At 36.9% G+C, this 16,096-nt stretch overlaps 1 protein-coding gene across 1 annotated transcript; it reads right to left on the reverse strand.

Annotated features, from left to right (window-relative positions):
* Window positions 1–626: 626 nt before the first annotated feature.
* On the reverse strand, window positions 627–15,867 carry TMEM244 (transmembrane protein 244). Its single transcript, XM_069851861.1, has 6 exons — window positions 15,675–15,867; window positions 10,828–10,913; window positions 10,190–10,263; window positions 6,073–6,198; window positions 4,216–4,260; window positions 627–3,341 (listed from the first exon to the last, which is right to left on the reverse strand). The coding sequence occupies exons 1-6, from the start codon at window positions 15,705–15,707 to the stop codon at window positions 3,247–3,249; spliced, it is 459 nt and encodes a 152-aa protein (XP_069707962.1). The 5' UTR covers window positions 15,708–15,867; the 3' UTR covers window positions 627–3,246.
* Window positions 15,868–16,096: the final 229 nt, after the last annotated feature.

Raw genomic sequence — 16,096 nt, forward strand, 5'->3', positions numbered from 1 at the left:
ATGCAAAAGAGCTGGGAATGTTGATCAAGCAATTTATAGAGGTGGAAAATGACAGGTTTAGCTTGGATAGCTAGCTAGCTCATTACTTCACTGGGAAATTATAAGTATTTAGATCTATATTTTTATGAAAACACCAACTAAAATCATTGTATGGTCTGTGTATCTGACTACTCCGTAGTTTGATATTTGGCTAGTTTTACATGTTTGTGTTAGTTTGTTGGTCTCAGAACAACTTTTTAAATTGATTTACACTTTGACATTGCATTGAAGGCAGTATTATTAGACCAGGAATACATGCGTAAAGTCTCCGAAAAAAGTACATTTCACACATGTTTTATTATGAGAAAGACACTTCACCATTTGGAACAAGAATGAATGCAGAGCCATTTAGAGAGAGGGTTGAATTAAGAAGAACAATAATCTCTTGCAGTAGGTGACTGGATAAGATAAAAAGGAATTTTTTGCCTCTGAAAAAAAAGTCTTAAATTACTCTAAAAATGATATTATTAAGATATGGCACTTGTGTACTGTTCCATTGATTTCCGTACCTAATGTTTCCAACTTTTAACTTTCTTCCCTGCAAACTCTGCCTGAAAGTGAATTAAGCATCCGTTTGCTTGTAATGTTTTCTAGACTGCCTACGCTCCCATTGATACCTGTGCAAACTCTTGACTACCAGACTGTATCACAAGGGGTTAAATAACTTAATGCTAAGCCCACACCAATTAAATTAGACAGTATTCTTGTGTCAGAGAGCAAAGAATTCTGAAAATCCTGAGGTAGGAACCAGTCTGCAGATTTTTCTTCTTTCACTGATCTTGTCCATTTCTGTCTTTTCATTTCTTGCTTTCAACTTATTTCTTCTTTCCATACACAAGTCCCTGTTTCATCTTTCTCTATTTTCCTTCTGCTTTCTGTAGCAGTCTTCTTGTAGTCTTTGGCAGGCTGTTGTGAAACATAACCAACACCCTTCTTTCCCTCCAGTTGCTCTTCTTCCTTACCTCTGTCTTGCCTGTTACCAATTAATCACAGGCAAATTGCTCAAGTGGGTCCCTTTATAATTGTTCCAGAAACAGCCAGGTTTGTCACATTCAAAAGCAGCCTTCTGATGTGTTGGATAGAAACCACACAGTATTAGCTATATTATCTTTGACGGCTTCTAACCAGGTAATGCCTACACAGATATAACTCATATTGCTTACACGATGAATATTTATTTGTATAATATGAAATTTTTCTGCACTTTAAACATCATGTGTAATATTTATCACTTGTGTTTGACATAAAAGTGATGGAAAAGATGAAATAAATAATGTTGAAATTGTCTCACCATTCCATATCTGAAAGTAATGCAAAATGCTAATGACTCTTTAATAGCTGGTCTAAGGCTTTTAATCCCCAGTAGAGTGCTTACTGTGATTCTTTTTCTAGCCCTGGCCTAGTTGTATGTGCTTTGGAGAAATTGTGGAACTAAAGCACTCTTCATATTGGTCTGAAGGTATCTCTAGCTAGTGATTTAAGATATTAAATAGAAAACAAAAATTTAAAATGTCAAGACCAGGCAGCAGAGCTAGTAAAAGCTGTAGGTGGGCTGACACACATAGAGGAAAATCCTGACAGGTTAAATATAGAAGCTTATTGCATCCATGGATTAACTTTATATCTAATCCACTCATGTTCTGCCACATGGCACACTATCCACACACACAAACTGCATGAGGACGAGGACAGAGGTATGAATTCACCGCAGACAGTACTTTGTTTCCATCCATTTTTATAGTTCTGAACTGAAACAAATCTGGAAGAAATGTGCAAATGCTTTTCTAACACATAATACCAATCGGTAACCTGCACACTAATCTTAATGGGGATACAAATCCATGAAACCAAAAATGGTCTATGGTTCAGACCAGTGATCAGTGCAGGTCAGTTAATTCATTTGCTGAAATGATCTCTGCTGACTACAGTACACAGCATGTTATGCTAAATAAATTGTAAAGTCTACATCTATTCAGTGCTACAGATTTGTAAATGTGGGTTGTCTCTAAGATAACTTACATATCTGTCATTCACGAGAGACAAGCTCATTCTTTTGGGAGTCTTCTGAAAGGTGCTTCTCACCGTATATGTACTTCCAGTATTGAAATGTAATTGAAAATTGTAAAACTTGCAAGAAATTTTGAGATGTTTGATTATATCAACGGGGGAGTGATTTTTCAGAGGCATTATCTGTTGATTAAGATAAAGGTGAATGCAACATTTAATACTCCAGTGCAAACAGCAATCCAGTCTTGCTCTTCTCAGCAAACTGCATTTGAAATCCAATGACTGGTATAATTAAGATGAAGTTCCCTTCTAGCAATTTCCCTGTTACAATTTTATCACGGTTAAAGAGACAAAAAGTTACTTGAAGGCACTAGTGTGGTTTGTTTGTTGCTTTTTAATTACCAGCACCCATAGATTGACATGTTGGCATTTGCCAAATGCAGCAGGGGGAGAGAGAAAGGGATATGTAAAAAAGTGGCTGTCGGTAGCATTTGCCTTTCCTCCTTCCAGCACAGCCAGACAATAAAAGGATCATTAGCAAAAGAGAGAATAGCCTGAAGCTATTGTAGAAAACATTTGTCTGTAGGATCCCTGGAAGCAAAAGAGTCAACCGAACATTGGGGTTTGTGTGTCTGCCTGCTATTGTCTTGGGCAGCTTCTAGGTGAAAGATCTAAGACAGGAAGAGATGCAGATCTATGTTCTCTTCATGGACTCCTCTTTGCCAAGCGTTTGCTAGTAAAGTCTGCTATAACCTACAGTGCTTTATGTGAGATAGTGTGACTTTAAATTTTTGCAGCACTTGCAAGGGGTCAGACTCCAGGCTAAATTAGAGACAGCATTTCATAAAATACAATAGATAACAAGCACCTTGAAAACAACAAATTCAAATCTTTTTTTTTTTTTTCCTTGTAGGATTTTGCAAGAGTGTTGCATTATTGCTCTACTCCTCTTCTGGTTTGTTTGTTTTCATAAAAGAGACTGTGTATCTAATTATTTGCTTAATGGAAAAGGTACATACAAAATGCAAAGTGATTACATACAATAGCTAAAAGTGATAACATTGACATTGTAAGATACAAGAGGTCTGGTAAGCTAAATATTAGACTCACAATTAGACAGTTGCTAACTTCATTTTAATTATGCTGCAAATGAAACCACAGAATTCATATAAATACAAAGGCAAGTTCTAATTTTTCTTTTCAAAAGTCATCTAGAATGGGGTAAATGAAGTTGTCTTTGAACAAGTAGTACGCCAAAATCTGTCCTCCACAAGTCATTGAAATCACTCCAGATCCTGAAAGAAAACGTATGACTGTTTTATATTAATCTTTATAGTGGAATACAAATGTTATGATAAATCTTTAAACAGATATTCTTTTTATCTTCAATTTTTTAAAAATGATCTGTCTACTTTAACATTTTCCCAAGGCTTTAACCGCCTACAAAGATATCAGCCCCAGCAGCTGCTGATGGAAAACCAGTTACAGGCCAGGGAATTTATTTGCTTGTCCCCATCATTTAGGAATTTACTGCAGCTGTCAATCCCTGTTATCCATCATATCAGAAAGAACAGAAGGCAGTCCTTTTCCCTTAACTATTTTTCAAGATATTATATTCTAGTGCAAAGCTATGCTTTTAATTTTACAGGAAATTAAACATTCAGAAAAGTGTAGGTTTGCCATTCACTCTAAGGACATGTGATGAATAGGATTTATTTCATGTATCATAAGCACTGCTGCATAGTGTTTGTAAAAATTCCCTCTGGAGATGCCTGTTTCTTTCCATTGACTATAAGGGTACCGAGGAAGAAGAGTTTGGACAACCGTCTTTTTGACACCTGAATTAAGTGAGATAGTTTGATTAGTCACGATTTAGTCATGGTTTATTTCAAGAGCATGAGCATATCTGCTTTTTGTTAGGAAGGTTAACATAAGCTAAATACACTCTGTTTTTAAAACAGAAGATTTAAGGCAAGGCAAATGTTAGTACAGCCTTACTTGCCTGTGTCATGAAAAGAAGTATAAATGAAAAGCATATATTTCTTCTTTAAATGTTGACAATTCTCAAATTAGCGAGACAACAGACATTTCATAGAAACAATTCATACTGTACATACTAATTCTCTACACATAGCCTAACAATTTAAACTTTCAAGAATGTAATTATACCTAATGCCAACCACCAGTGTAACATCAGGGGGAATTCAGACATAACTGCAAGGAGAAGAAAAGGAGAAATGTAAATTTTTATACAATAAGGATGATGACATGCAAACACTATGTTATCAAAGGTCTGCTTAATTATGTTTCATAGATTATATATTTTATCTTCATTGAAACTGCAAATTAATACCTAGGTCCTGATCACTCAGATATTTGGCCATGCCACTAAGCTTAGGCAGGTGTCATCCCACAGGAAGGCAAGTCTTAAACTTAATGAGTGTGTGCTAAACAGAACTCTTAGACTCTCTGAGGAAGAAATGCCTTTTTTCTTACATAGCTGTATGTGCACAACAGAGACGCTGATCCCTTAGTAGAGTGTCTACATATTGCTACAATCCAAATAAATTAATCTACCTGACATTTTCTGTTTAATGCGTGATGCAGTGCATGAAAGACAGGCTGAATCTGCACACTGTAAGTTAGCACTACTGCACATCATGCTGTCTCCTGTGTCAGGCACTCCTCCTTTCCTCATGCAAGCTGACCCACATCCCCACTGCATGAGCAAATGCAGGGCCATTATATGACTCAATACTGCACCTGCAAAAAAAAAGCTGACAGAGCTGTAGAGGTAGTAAAGAGATCTGAGAGGTACACTGCATATGCTGGCAGCTCACAGTTGGCCAGAGCAGAGCTTTGTCTGGCCATCTGAAAGAAACAATAACAAATCTGGGGTTGTTAAGAGATCAAAATGTGTCACCTAATATAATGACAGAAGATACTTTCCTTTATGTATATATCTATATAGTTATAGATATAGATATGTATAAAAATATATATACACGGGATGTATACTGATAGATAATACTTTCCTGTCCTACCCCTGGCTCAGGGCAATCCACGGTTTCTGTACAGGAAAAGGGATGAAGTGATTGAGAGCAGCCCTGTGGAGAAGGACTTAGGGGTGCAGGCTGATGAGAAGCTCGACATTAGCTGGCAATGTGTGCTCACAGCCCAGAAAGCCAACCGTGTCCTGAGCTACATCAAAAATAAGTGTGGCCAGCAGGTCGAGGGAGGGGATTCTGCCTCTCTGTTCCTCTCTTGTGAGGGGCAATATTTAGATTAGTATTAATTTTTAAGATGAAGTTTCTTGATGTCTGACATCACTTGTCATGGAAGCTGGGGAATCCCCATCTGTATAAAGTGCTAAAAGACAAATGGACAAATTATTATGTAGTAGGTAGGGAGTCCTAATTTGTCTTTCCCTATTTCTAAATTATAGAATAAAAATACTAAGTTCATTGCTATAGGAGAAAAAATGGGCTGTGGTAGGGATGAGGTTAAAATATATTTCCCAATCAGCCACAGCAAAATTCTTCTAAACAGCATGAAAAGAGGAAGCAGGTTACCAGGAACTGGCAAAAAGTGATGAGTCTCATTTACTGCAACCAATTTTTTTCCTTTCCTTTGAAGGGAAGAGTTTCAGGATGGGGGGAAGTGGGAAGATGCTTCGATAGCAAAATGCTTTGTTTTCCTCAATGAGATTTAGTTCAAATGATCTAAGTTTAGAACTTTGAATTGACTCTGCTGAAGCAAGCCTCATTTTTACTGTGAACTAGTGCTGATGTGTTAATGAGTACATTGTAAAATATCAGGACATGGACAACTATTAATTTCTTGGTTTAGAGAAAAACACACTTCCCAGATGCTGAGATTGTATCTAGGCTGGATCTGTTTTCTATTAACTCCCAGATTATGAAATAAAAATCATGAAGTTAGTCCAGTATTACAGTAGATGAATCATGGCTGACTGGTCCTTCAATTTGTGACAGTATTCATATATTTAGCAGTAAATCTACTTACCAACTGAAGTTATGATGATATGAATAATAGTAACTGTTACGGCATAATCCCAAACCCATTCTTCCACAACCAGGGCAAACAGCAGACCACAAATGAAGAAAGTTATTTCCAATGATATCACAAGAACTGCAAATGAAAATAAAATATTTACACTAAATATAGTTTTGAAAGGCTTTTTTCTTACAGTCAAAATAACAGCAATGTGAAGTTAAAATGCCAGATAGTTATGTAATTTGTGTTTTATAAGATCATAAATACTAATGTCTTAATCATAAAGTTAATTTTTTAGTTTTGCTACAGACATGAAATCGTAGAATCATAGAATAGTTAGGGTTGGAGGGGACCTTAAAGATCATCTAGTTCCAAACCCCCTGCCATGGGCAGGGACATCCCACTAGATCAAGTTACCCAAGGCCCCATCCAACCCTGGCCTTGAACACTTCCATGGACAGAGCACCCACAACTTCTTCGGGCAACGTGTTCCAATGCCTCACCACTCTCATGGTGAAAAAATTCTTCCTTATATCAAGCCTAAATCTGCCCCTCTCCAGTTTATACCCGTTCTCTCTCATCCTATTGCCACAAGCCTTTATGAATAGTCCCTCTCCAGCTTTCTTGTAGGCTCCTTTCAGGTATTGGAAGATTGCTATAAGATCTCCTCCGAGCCTTCTCTTCTCCAGGTTGAAGAACCCAAACTCTATCAGCCGGTCTTCAAAGTCCTTACAGAAGTCTAGATCGATCACATCCATCGGTTTACCCGTGCCTACTGCTGCGGTTACCCCATCATAGAAATCCACTGAATTGGTCATACAGGATTTGCCCCTGGTGAAGCCGTGCTGGCTGCCATTAATCACCTCCATGTCCTCCATGTGCTTTAGCACAGCTTCTACGAGGATCTGTTCCATGATCTTCCCAGGCACAGAGTTGAAGCTGACAGGTCGGTAGTTCCCCAAGTCGTCTTTTCTCCCCTTTTAAAAAATGGGCACAACGTTGCCCATCTTCCAGTCACCAGGGACTTCTCCTGATTGCCATGACTTTTCAAATATCATGGAGAGTGGCTTGGCAACCACATCTGCCAATTCCCTCAGAACTCTGGGATGCATCTCATCAGGTCCCGTAGACTTATAAATGTTCAAGTTCCTCAGGTGGTCACAAACGTGATCCTCCTCTACTGTGGGAGAGTGTTTACCTCCCTGGTCACAATCTTGCTGTCCCATGACCCAGGAGGGGTGAGGAGAGCTGTTATCAGTGAAGACTGAGGTAAAAAAGTCATTAACTACCTCAGTCTTCTCTTTATCTGTTGATATGAGGTCACCATTCCCAACCATCAGTAGGGGTACGTTCTCTTTGACCTTCTTCTTCTGATTGACGTACCTATAGAAGCCCTTCTTGTTCGTCTTCACTTCCCTTGCCAAGTTCAGCTCCATCTGTGCCTTGGCCTTCCTGACCTCATCCCTACACAACCAGGCAGCGTCCCTATACATTTCCCAGGTTACCTGTCCCTGCTTGCACTGCCTGTGTAGTTCCCTCTTCTTTAGTTTAACCAGCAGGTCTCGACTCAGCCACACCTGTCTCTTCCCTTTCCTGCCTGATCTTCTACCTATGGGGACTGAGTGCTCTTGTGCTTTACGGAAAGCATTCTTAAATATCTGCCAGCTCTGTTCTGCTCCCTTATCCCTGAGGACCATGTCCCAGGACATCCTACCGAGTAACTCCTTGAAGAGCTGGAAGTCTGCTTTCCTGAATTTAGAGTCCTAACTATACTCCTCTGCACGGCTTGTGCTGATTTGCCCACAGACTTTGAAGTGTTATAAATTTTATTGAAACACATGAGGAGCAATAGGATTATGGCCAGTTCGTATAGCCTAGGAGAGAAATGGTGTGAAAATTTTACTTAGGGACCATCCCCACTCTTTGTATATGGTACCAGATAGATTTGGTTGATGTTGACATTGATCAAATTTTTCCTATCAAAACCAGAATTGTGTGTTTAAGGGATTATGTTTAGTAAGAAACTTCATAGCTTTCTCCTTGTGCACCTCATCACATCAAAAATCAGAGCAATTTAAAGAAAAGATATACAAAGGGAGATAGAACAGAAGGCCTATAAGGTGAACAGAGGCCATCCATCTGTATGGATCTCATGGTATGTACGACCAGGAGCCTGGCTTTTCTCAGCTCTGATAGCAAGGCTGACTCGGCTCCCATGCACTCGCCACGCCTGACATTCAGCAGCTATCTCTGTGTTGTGTTAAACCATGAATAGGGATTTCCAGCAAAGTGATAATAACTAAACTATGCTGCTATTAACGTTATCTGATCTAGAAAATTCCTTCTCTCAGTGACGGAACAGTGCTTTTCTGTCCCATCACTTTCTGTGGAGCGTGCTGAGCCATGCTGTGCCACCAGCCTGTGCTGTCCACCTCCTTTGATGTAGGACACAATTTGTCATGGGCAAGCTGTGCCTCCCCTGGAGGTGTTTAAGGCACAGGTGGACGAGGTGCTAAGGGGCATGGTTTAGTGTTTGATAGGAATGGTAGGACTCGATGATCCAGTGGGTCTCTTTCAACCTGGTTATTCTATGATTCTATGATTCCTCCACAGGCAGGAGCATGTAGCACCTGTGCTGGAAAGGGTGAGGAACCTCATCGTTGCATTTAATGTGATGTATTCTTCAACATAGCAATGAAGTGGTGCTTAGCTTTCAGCTCATTTACTGGCTACTGCATGTAACATGATCAAAACCAATCAATTTCAGGACAAAGTTTGACTGTGTGCTTGGTGGCTACCTTACTGTTGCAGTAATGTGATACCTAAGATCGCTGTAGCTGAAAGTAGAGAGACCATCATTATTTTTTCACTTTATTTATTTTATACGTTTAGCAGCATTCTGTACCTTTCCATTTTATTCTTTTTTTACAGGGTCAATTAGTTCCTACCATATTACGAATCTTTCACCCAACAGTTTAAAAAAATGTAAAAAATAAGAAGAGGAGAAGTGTAAATGAACTTGTAGTTAGGGAAATAGGAAATAACACTTCCAAAAAGATCAATGTTTAACAATGCATTTTAGGGGTTTTGGTCTATTACATTTTTTTTTGGCTTATTATGTTTTATGAACCCTTAAAATTTTGCCAACAATTTTAAAATTCTGAAAGTATGCTTAGTGCAGGCAGTTGCTCTGTAAGCTATTTTTTAAAAAATGGAACAGTAATAATACTTCAGTCCTGAGCTGACTTCCATTTTTATTTTGAGGTTATGTTTTAAAGACAGTATTCTGTTTCTAGCAGGCATGAGTGAGAGGCATGAGACTCTTGAGTAAAGCAACTCTCATTTGCAATATCCATGAATTTTTATTACTCTTTTTAACCCGATGAACTAACCAATTTGCTTTTAAGCTTTACTTACTTTACTGACAGATGGTATGGTTTGCCTTTGTAAAATAGATTACAAATGTGGCAAAATTTCATATACACATGTAATTTTTTAGGAGTTACTTTTTAGGAAAAAGAAATGTTTTGAGAGTTTCAGATGAAAATGTAGAAATTTTTATTAAGAAATATAATGGTTTAGTGTTTGATGGGAATGGTTTAGTGTTTGATAGGAATGGCTGGACTCGATGATCCGGTGGGTCTCTTCCAACCTGGTTATTCTATGATTCTATAAAGATATGTCTAGGGACTGAGCTACAATGAAGCCCTGACATTAGCTGAATGTGACTTGTTATTCAGTTCTGAATTCGATGTGGTTCATTAGAAATTTGCTGCAGTATGAAAATTAAACTTAACAACTTTGTGGAGGAACTTTACAGAGAATAGATAATCGTTCTGCAGTGAAAATGAAGTATTCTGCCAAAAGCAGCATGTTTTCTTCAGATGATGCCAGATCAGAACAACTCAAAGAAAGGCCCAACAATTACTTGCATGATAGGTAGCAGAACAGAAATGGGAGGTGCAGGGAAGATGAATAAGCACTTAAATTCAGTGTGGTTAAAATACAAAAATCATTGATATTATTAAAACAGCTTTAAAATACTGTCCATAAGGAAGAAAAGTTTACAACCAGACACAGTCTATTTTCTTGGCTGGGGAAAAAAAGAGAAACAAACTTCAGTCACCTAAATAATATGGGTTAATCCATGAGGGATTTGTCTTAAAATCGAAAGGTGCCAAACCATCCAACATTTCAATCCTGTGGAAATAGAAAGAATAAATTTAACCAGAGTTTTTTAATGAAGCCTTAGTGATATACAACACATTATCGGTGTTATAAATGTGATTTCAAATTGAATACTTTGGGCTTTTACAAGCTTTCTATGTGCTATTGCATGTTTTGGTCTTGCCCTTGCACACAATGTCCATGAATTCCACTTTTTTTTCTAAGACCGGTCTGGCACTATATATGCTAATCAATTTCCTAAGGGAATATAATTTGTCTTTTTAATTGTCTATAAAATCTTTCTTTTCCTTTTTAAATGTCACCTCTGCTCTTATATTCATTTATTTACATGTAGCAAGTGCAAGGAAGTAGATTAGAATGAACATTTTACATTAGTTTTGAGTGTTCATTTGCTAATTTTTGCACTTGAATAAAGGTTCAGGTACAACAATTCAACTGAATTTGAAAATTACATTCACAGGATAACTGGGACTGGGTGCCTCCAGTCTGGATGCCTCCTCTACAGGGTCATAGCACTACCCATTACATTCAGTTGTAGTATGCCATCAGATCAGATTAAAGACAAGAAAATCTTACTGGAATACTGCGAAGCACACATATAGGACCACATAGTACACGATGTAGAAAACTGCCATGCATATCAACAAGTTCACCAGAATAACCTGCAAAAAGGAAAAAAGACAGTAAAGCATAATGTCATGTTTACATATAATACATAATTGTTAGAAATTAATTCCAGATTTCTATCAATCATACTGTGAAAAAATATATTCTAGAAAACAAGATGTTCAGACAGAATTTTTGCTGCTACTGTTTACATAAAAGTTGTTAAAGGCTCTTTGGTACATTTCAGCTCCTAAAGTGTGGTTCTAATGCATGGTTGTTTGGTTTTATCATATATTATTGTATACCAACTATTTATTGCATTTATAAGTGTTCCAAGAATGAGAAGCACATTTCTTGATAGTTATTTCACAGAAGAGTCTGAAAGTTTAAGATCATCCAGATGCATAATTAGTTTTTGACATAATTCTAGCCTAGTTTTTAACATAAAATAATATCATCCTTGTAAATATTTTGAAACAAAGAAAATTTATATAACTGTAAAGCAGTTACTGTTAAGTTTCTTAGCCTCAAGAAAATATTACTGTGGAGCTTACTTCCAAAGGTAAGGATATAGACAACTTAAACGAGTAATGAAGCATACCTGTTAAATATTTTTCGAAGTTCAATTTTTTGTGGATTAATTCTAAATAAACTCCAACTCCAAATTGAAAAAATACCCCTAAAACCATGAGTTTGATAAAGAAACCACTGTCTTACGATCAAATACTGTGTCTTTAAGAACAGAGAAACGCTATATACTGAGTTATACAAAGAATTTGTGCTTCCCTAAATACCTTGGTATTTTTGTTTTTTCATTCCATTCTACTCTTTTCATTTCTAAACTGAAGTTTCAGGAGTAGTGCAGCCAGAGAAAATCCTCTTAGCTTTCACCTAGTAAATGTCATAAAATTCCTTGAGATTCTTTCAAGTGAACTTATCTCCGATCACGTATCTCTCATCTACTGAGTTGGCTTCCTGAATTATGGAGACCATAGGGCTTGTATTCATTCCTACAGATAAAATGTAAAATTACGGTTTGAAGGTTTATATGTTTTTGTAATAATAATAGTCTTGCTAATTTCTGGGGTTTTGTTATGATATAATGACATTCCAGATGTTTCATTTTACTTTTGTTTTTTTAAAGGGAAATACGGGACATCTGAACTAGACATGTCTATACATCATACATGAGCAACTGCTTTGGCAATATTGCATGCTTGCTTTACAACATGAAAATCAAGTTGCATACTATAGTCAGTAGAGCAGTCAGTAAAATAAGAGGTGTTTTTTCTATAGACTCCAGAATGACTTCTATTTACCACTTTAGCTAGTGCTTTATCATGTCATATTTCTCTTTTCCTCTTTCTTAACTTCATTGTATCTTTCTTCTGTCAACAGCCATTTTTTAAACTCCTGACTCTTTCTTTACTGTTTCATTCTTTTCATGCCTATCCCCTCCATCCTGCATCTTCTACTCTCTATTATAAAAGTATAGGTAGAAAGGAGTCGTGAAAAAGACAGTGAATGTAGAGAGAATTGCTACCAGTTTCATATTGTCCACATTTAATATCAAGCCATGTGATGCTTTACAATGGAATGATCTGTGGCTACATTTTGCTTTTTGCTATTAAAGCATTCCAGTTTCTGTTTGAGGCATAGACTATTGTAGAAATTCTTAGTCCAGCCACAACATGTCTAACAATAATTTTCTTCCCTTTCCTCCAGTTTGGCTATCAAGTATTTGTAACTAGCAACATATGTTTACCTGACTCCTCTGGTAACACCTCCGTGGATCTCCAAAGTGTGATACATTATGCAATAATGATCCTTTGTGCCCTAAGTCTGCACGGTTTTTTGTGCCCTGGAAGATCCCATGCTGAATTTCCCCTGAGATCAATGGAATTGAGCTAACAGCAAGTGAGTTTGGAAGTTCTGATGTTTTACAGGACTTCTTGTCTGTGTTCTTCAAAAAAAAAAATTAAAAATGGAAAAATGAAGACTAGGATGATGAAATATTCCAAATACAGGTATTTATTCAAAGGTAAATCCATTAAGTGGCCCTGTGTAAATGAATTGGGAAAAATACAGAGGAGTGGATGCGATTTTTCAGTGTATCAGAATGGCAAGCAGAAAGTATGGACTGAATATAGTGAAGCATTCAATGTAAAAGAAGCCAGTTTATCTCTTTGAATCGTGACACCATATTAATAATAGGAATGAGTTCGAGGAGGAAAAAAATGTAACGACTAACAGAGAAATAGGAATCAATTCTGAAGAAAGGAAAAAGTAATTACATGTACATGTACAAATTACATGTAATTTGTGTAGGTTGGTCATAGGGACCAAGGTGCCAGAAATAATAACTGCATATTCATAACTAAAAAGAAAGAGGAATTATTTGGAGAATAACTAATACTAAAGAAATGAAACCAAAACCCAAATGTGTAAGACGCTGTGAAGTTTCAAAAATAATTTCTGTTTTGCAAAGTTTGAAAGAGACTTGCTCATTTTATTTATTTGGTTTTATTCAAGAATTTTAATCAAAACTGGTTATTGAGTGTACTTATCATTGCTGTGGATTTTCAAGATAAATTTGGGTAATGTCCTTGACAAGTTCTTCAAAACTAATGCACAAAGAAAAGAAAGCAAAAGATATAGAATATTTTTCTAAGTCCCCTTTTTTAAATTAAACTCAGTTGGCATGTAAGATTGCAGTGGGAAAAGTAAAACATAAGCCACCTTAGTTTGTTATATGCTTGTAAAAGGAACACTTATTTAAGGAGGCAGTGACTCTGAGAAGGGCTGTAGATGAGCGTTAGCTCCTACTAGCTCATTTTTATGAGCTTCTTTTGCAATATTGTGACAGAAAAGAAAGCCTTAAGATTATAGGGTTTAAGGTGGGAGAATATGAACAGAAGTAAGGAAAAAGTATTGTCTCTAAATGCAGCACTAGGAAGTGGCATCCAATTTGGTGTCAGCAATTTTTGAAGTGAAGAGAAGAGCCACAAAAGGGAGCTGATGGCTAGAAATGTTTGGGGTTTGGTTTGTTGGGTTTTTTTCATTAGGACTACAGCCCTAAAGAGGTCAATCTGTTTAGCTCTAAGAGCTGATTTGCTTATGATGGATAAGTACGTTCACAAGCAGAAAATACCAGGTACTTAAGGGCTCTTTAATCTATCAGAAAAGCCACAAGGAGTAAACAGCTGCAAGTTACAGCTAGACAAATTTAAAAGATGCATGAAGGACATTTTTAACTGTAAAGGCAATTAGCCAGTGGAACAAACTGCCTTTGGAAAGAACAGATCCTTCAGAGCAAAACCAGATGCCTCTCTGGACCACGGCTGGCCTGGTTTTGTGGTAGATAACATATTTATGGAACCATTTGAAACTGACAGAAGTGTGAATACCGTGAATTTAGAAAACTGCTTTTATTTATATTGCTAAATATTGTAAAGTGCTAAATATTGAATAATGCATTTATCTCCCACAAGGAGATAGATCAAGGAGATTTATTTTCTAATGCAATAGTAGAGAAATTCATCATGCCTGTACAAACATATTTGTTAATAAGTAAATGTCCAGGACAGTCTTCCTCTTTTCTTCTTTATTATTTTTTCTTTCTCTACATCAAAACAAAGTCAAGCAAAAATTGAGGACGAGTAGTTTCTTCAGTCATGTTGGTCTGAGGTCTAAATACAGCTTTCCCATTTCCATCATCCTTAGTCTTATTCTAAATGAAAATCAGCCATTCTTTTCCACAGTGTACCCCATGGTCACCCTAATAATTGACTACAAAGACATGCTACCTCTTACCCCCTGAAAGAATGTATAAGCACTGGAATTTTAATCTTTTGCACATTTTTGGTGGGAATCATTTCCATTCCATTGCTCTGAGCAGATGCACATGTCCTGTAATTCTGCTTTATCTGCTGCCCCTCCTCTAGAAACTGTCTTCTTGAAGCCCTATCTGCTCTCTACATAGATTTATACTTTAATAAAAATGGCAAGACAGGACTGAGGTGAAAACCACAGAGCTCAAGGATGGCTGTGAGCCAATGACCTGTTGACTTCTAATTACAGTAGGTAAATGCCTAGCCTCTCATGAAGTCAGTGACAAACTTTCATTGGCATCAAAGGCCCAGGGTTTTTCTCTTCATGCCCAGAATACTCTAAGTTCCTGTTGCAGGGATGTAGTGATGTATCAGGTATAGAATGCTTTACTCAGTCAAGTAAGCCAAGTAAATACATGCACCTCAGTGCTAAGAATAAATTCTTAAAAGAATATCATGAAAACAAAAACCCTTTGAAAAATTTCCAGTTTTATCATATTTTACTTCATTTTTTCATTGAACGCTTCACTGAAATTTAGACTTACATTTTTTTAAAACCTCAGAATACATTTTATTTTCAAACTGTTTTTTCCCTTTCTAACCCCTCAAATATTTCAAAGCAAAAAATACAAGTTAAAAACCACAGAGGCATTTATTATATGTTAGAACAACTTAAAGGAAGAATGTTAGGAATACACTGGTGCCATTAAATGTAGGATTTTATTAGACACTTTCAAGAATTATATCTCTCAAATGAAATACATGACATATTTTGAAATCCTTTCTATAAGATGTATTTTGCAGCACTTACTACCAGCACTACAGAGAAAGGTGTCATTTTCATTTTGGTTTATAGGAAGAGAACATCGAAGAACACACTTAAAGTAAGAATGAAAGCAACTGCTTTTTCAAGCCCTTCAGTACCTGTCTAATTCTCTAAATATTATCCAATGACATACAACACTATACAAACCCAATTCCCTTTACCTTGGTTTCAGCAGTTTTGACCTTGAGAGCCATGAACACATGATGAGTGAAGGGAAGTGCTGTTGCTATATTCCATATGCCAATATCAGCAGGAAGTAGCAGCTGGTTTTCACCCCAAAAAACATTCTTATAGGTGAGTATAGGACAGAGTGAGGTGAATTGATTGGATTAAACTGAATTGAGACAGAAGCCATCTGTGAGCTAACCGTAAGCTGCTGAAGAGCAAAGAGAAAATCCTACTAGCTCATTTAATGGTCATACTTCCGTAGCCACAGTCAGCCAAAGTGTGTCTATAATATAACGTGGCTACTTAGAGACAACATTAATAACGTTAGTTTCTACCTTCTATTTGCTTTCATAAACATTCATTTCATCACCTTTCCTTGGGGTTATTATACCTTCCTACTTTTAATTAATTTTAC

This window comes from Phaenicophaeus curvirostris, chromosome 2 (genome assembly GCF_032191515.1).
Source record: "Phaenicophaeus curvirostris isolate KB17595 chromosome 2, BPBGC_Pcur_1.0, whole genome shotgun sequence".
Classification (NCBI taxonomy): Eukaryota; Metazoa; Chordata; class Aves; order Cuculiformes; family Cuculidae; genus Phaenicophaeus; species Phaenicophaeus curvirostris.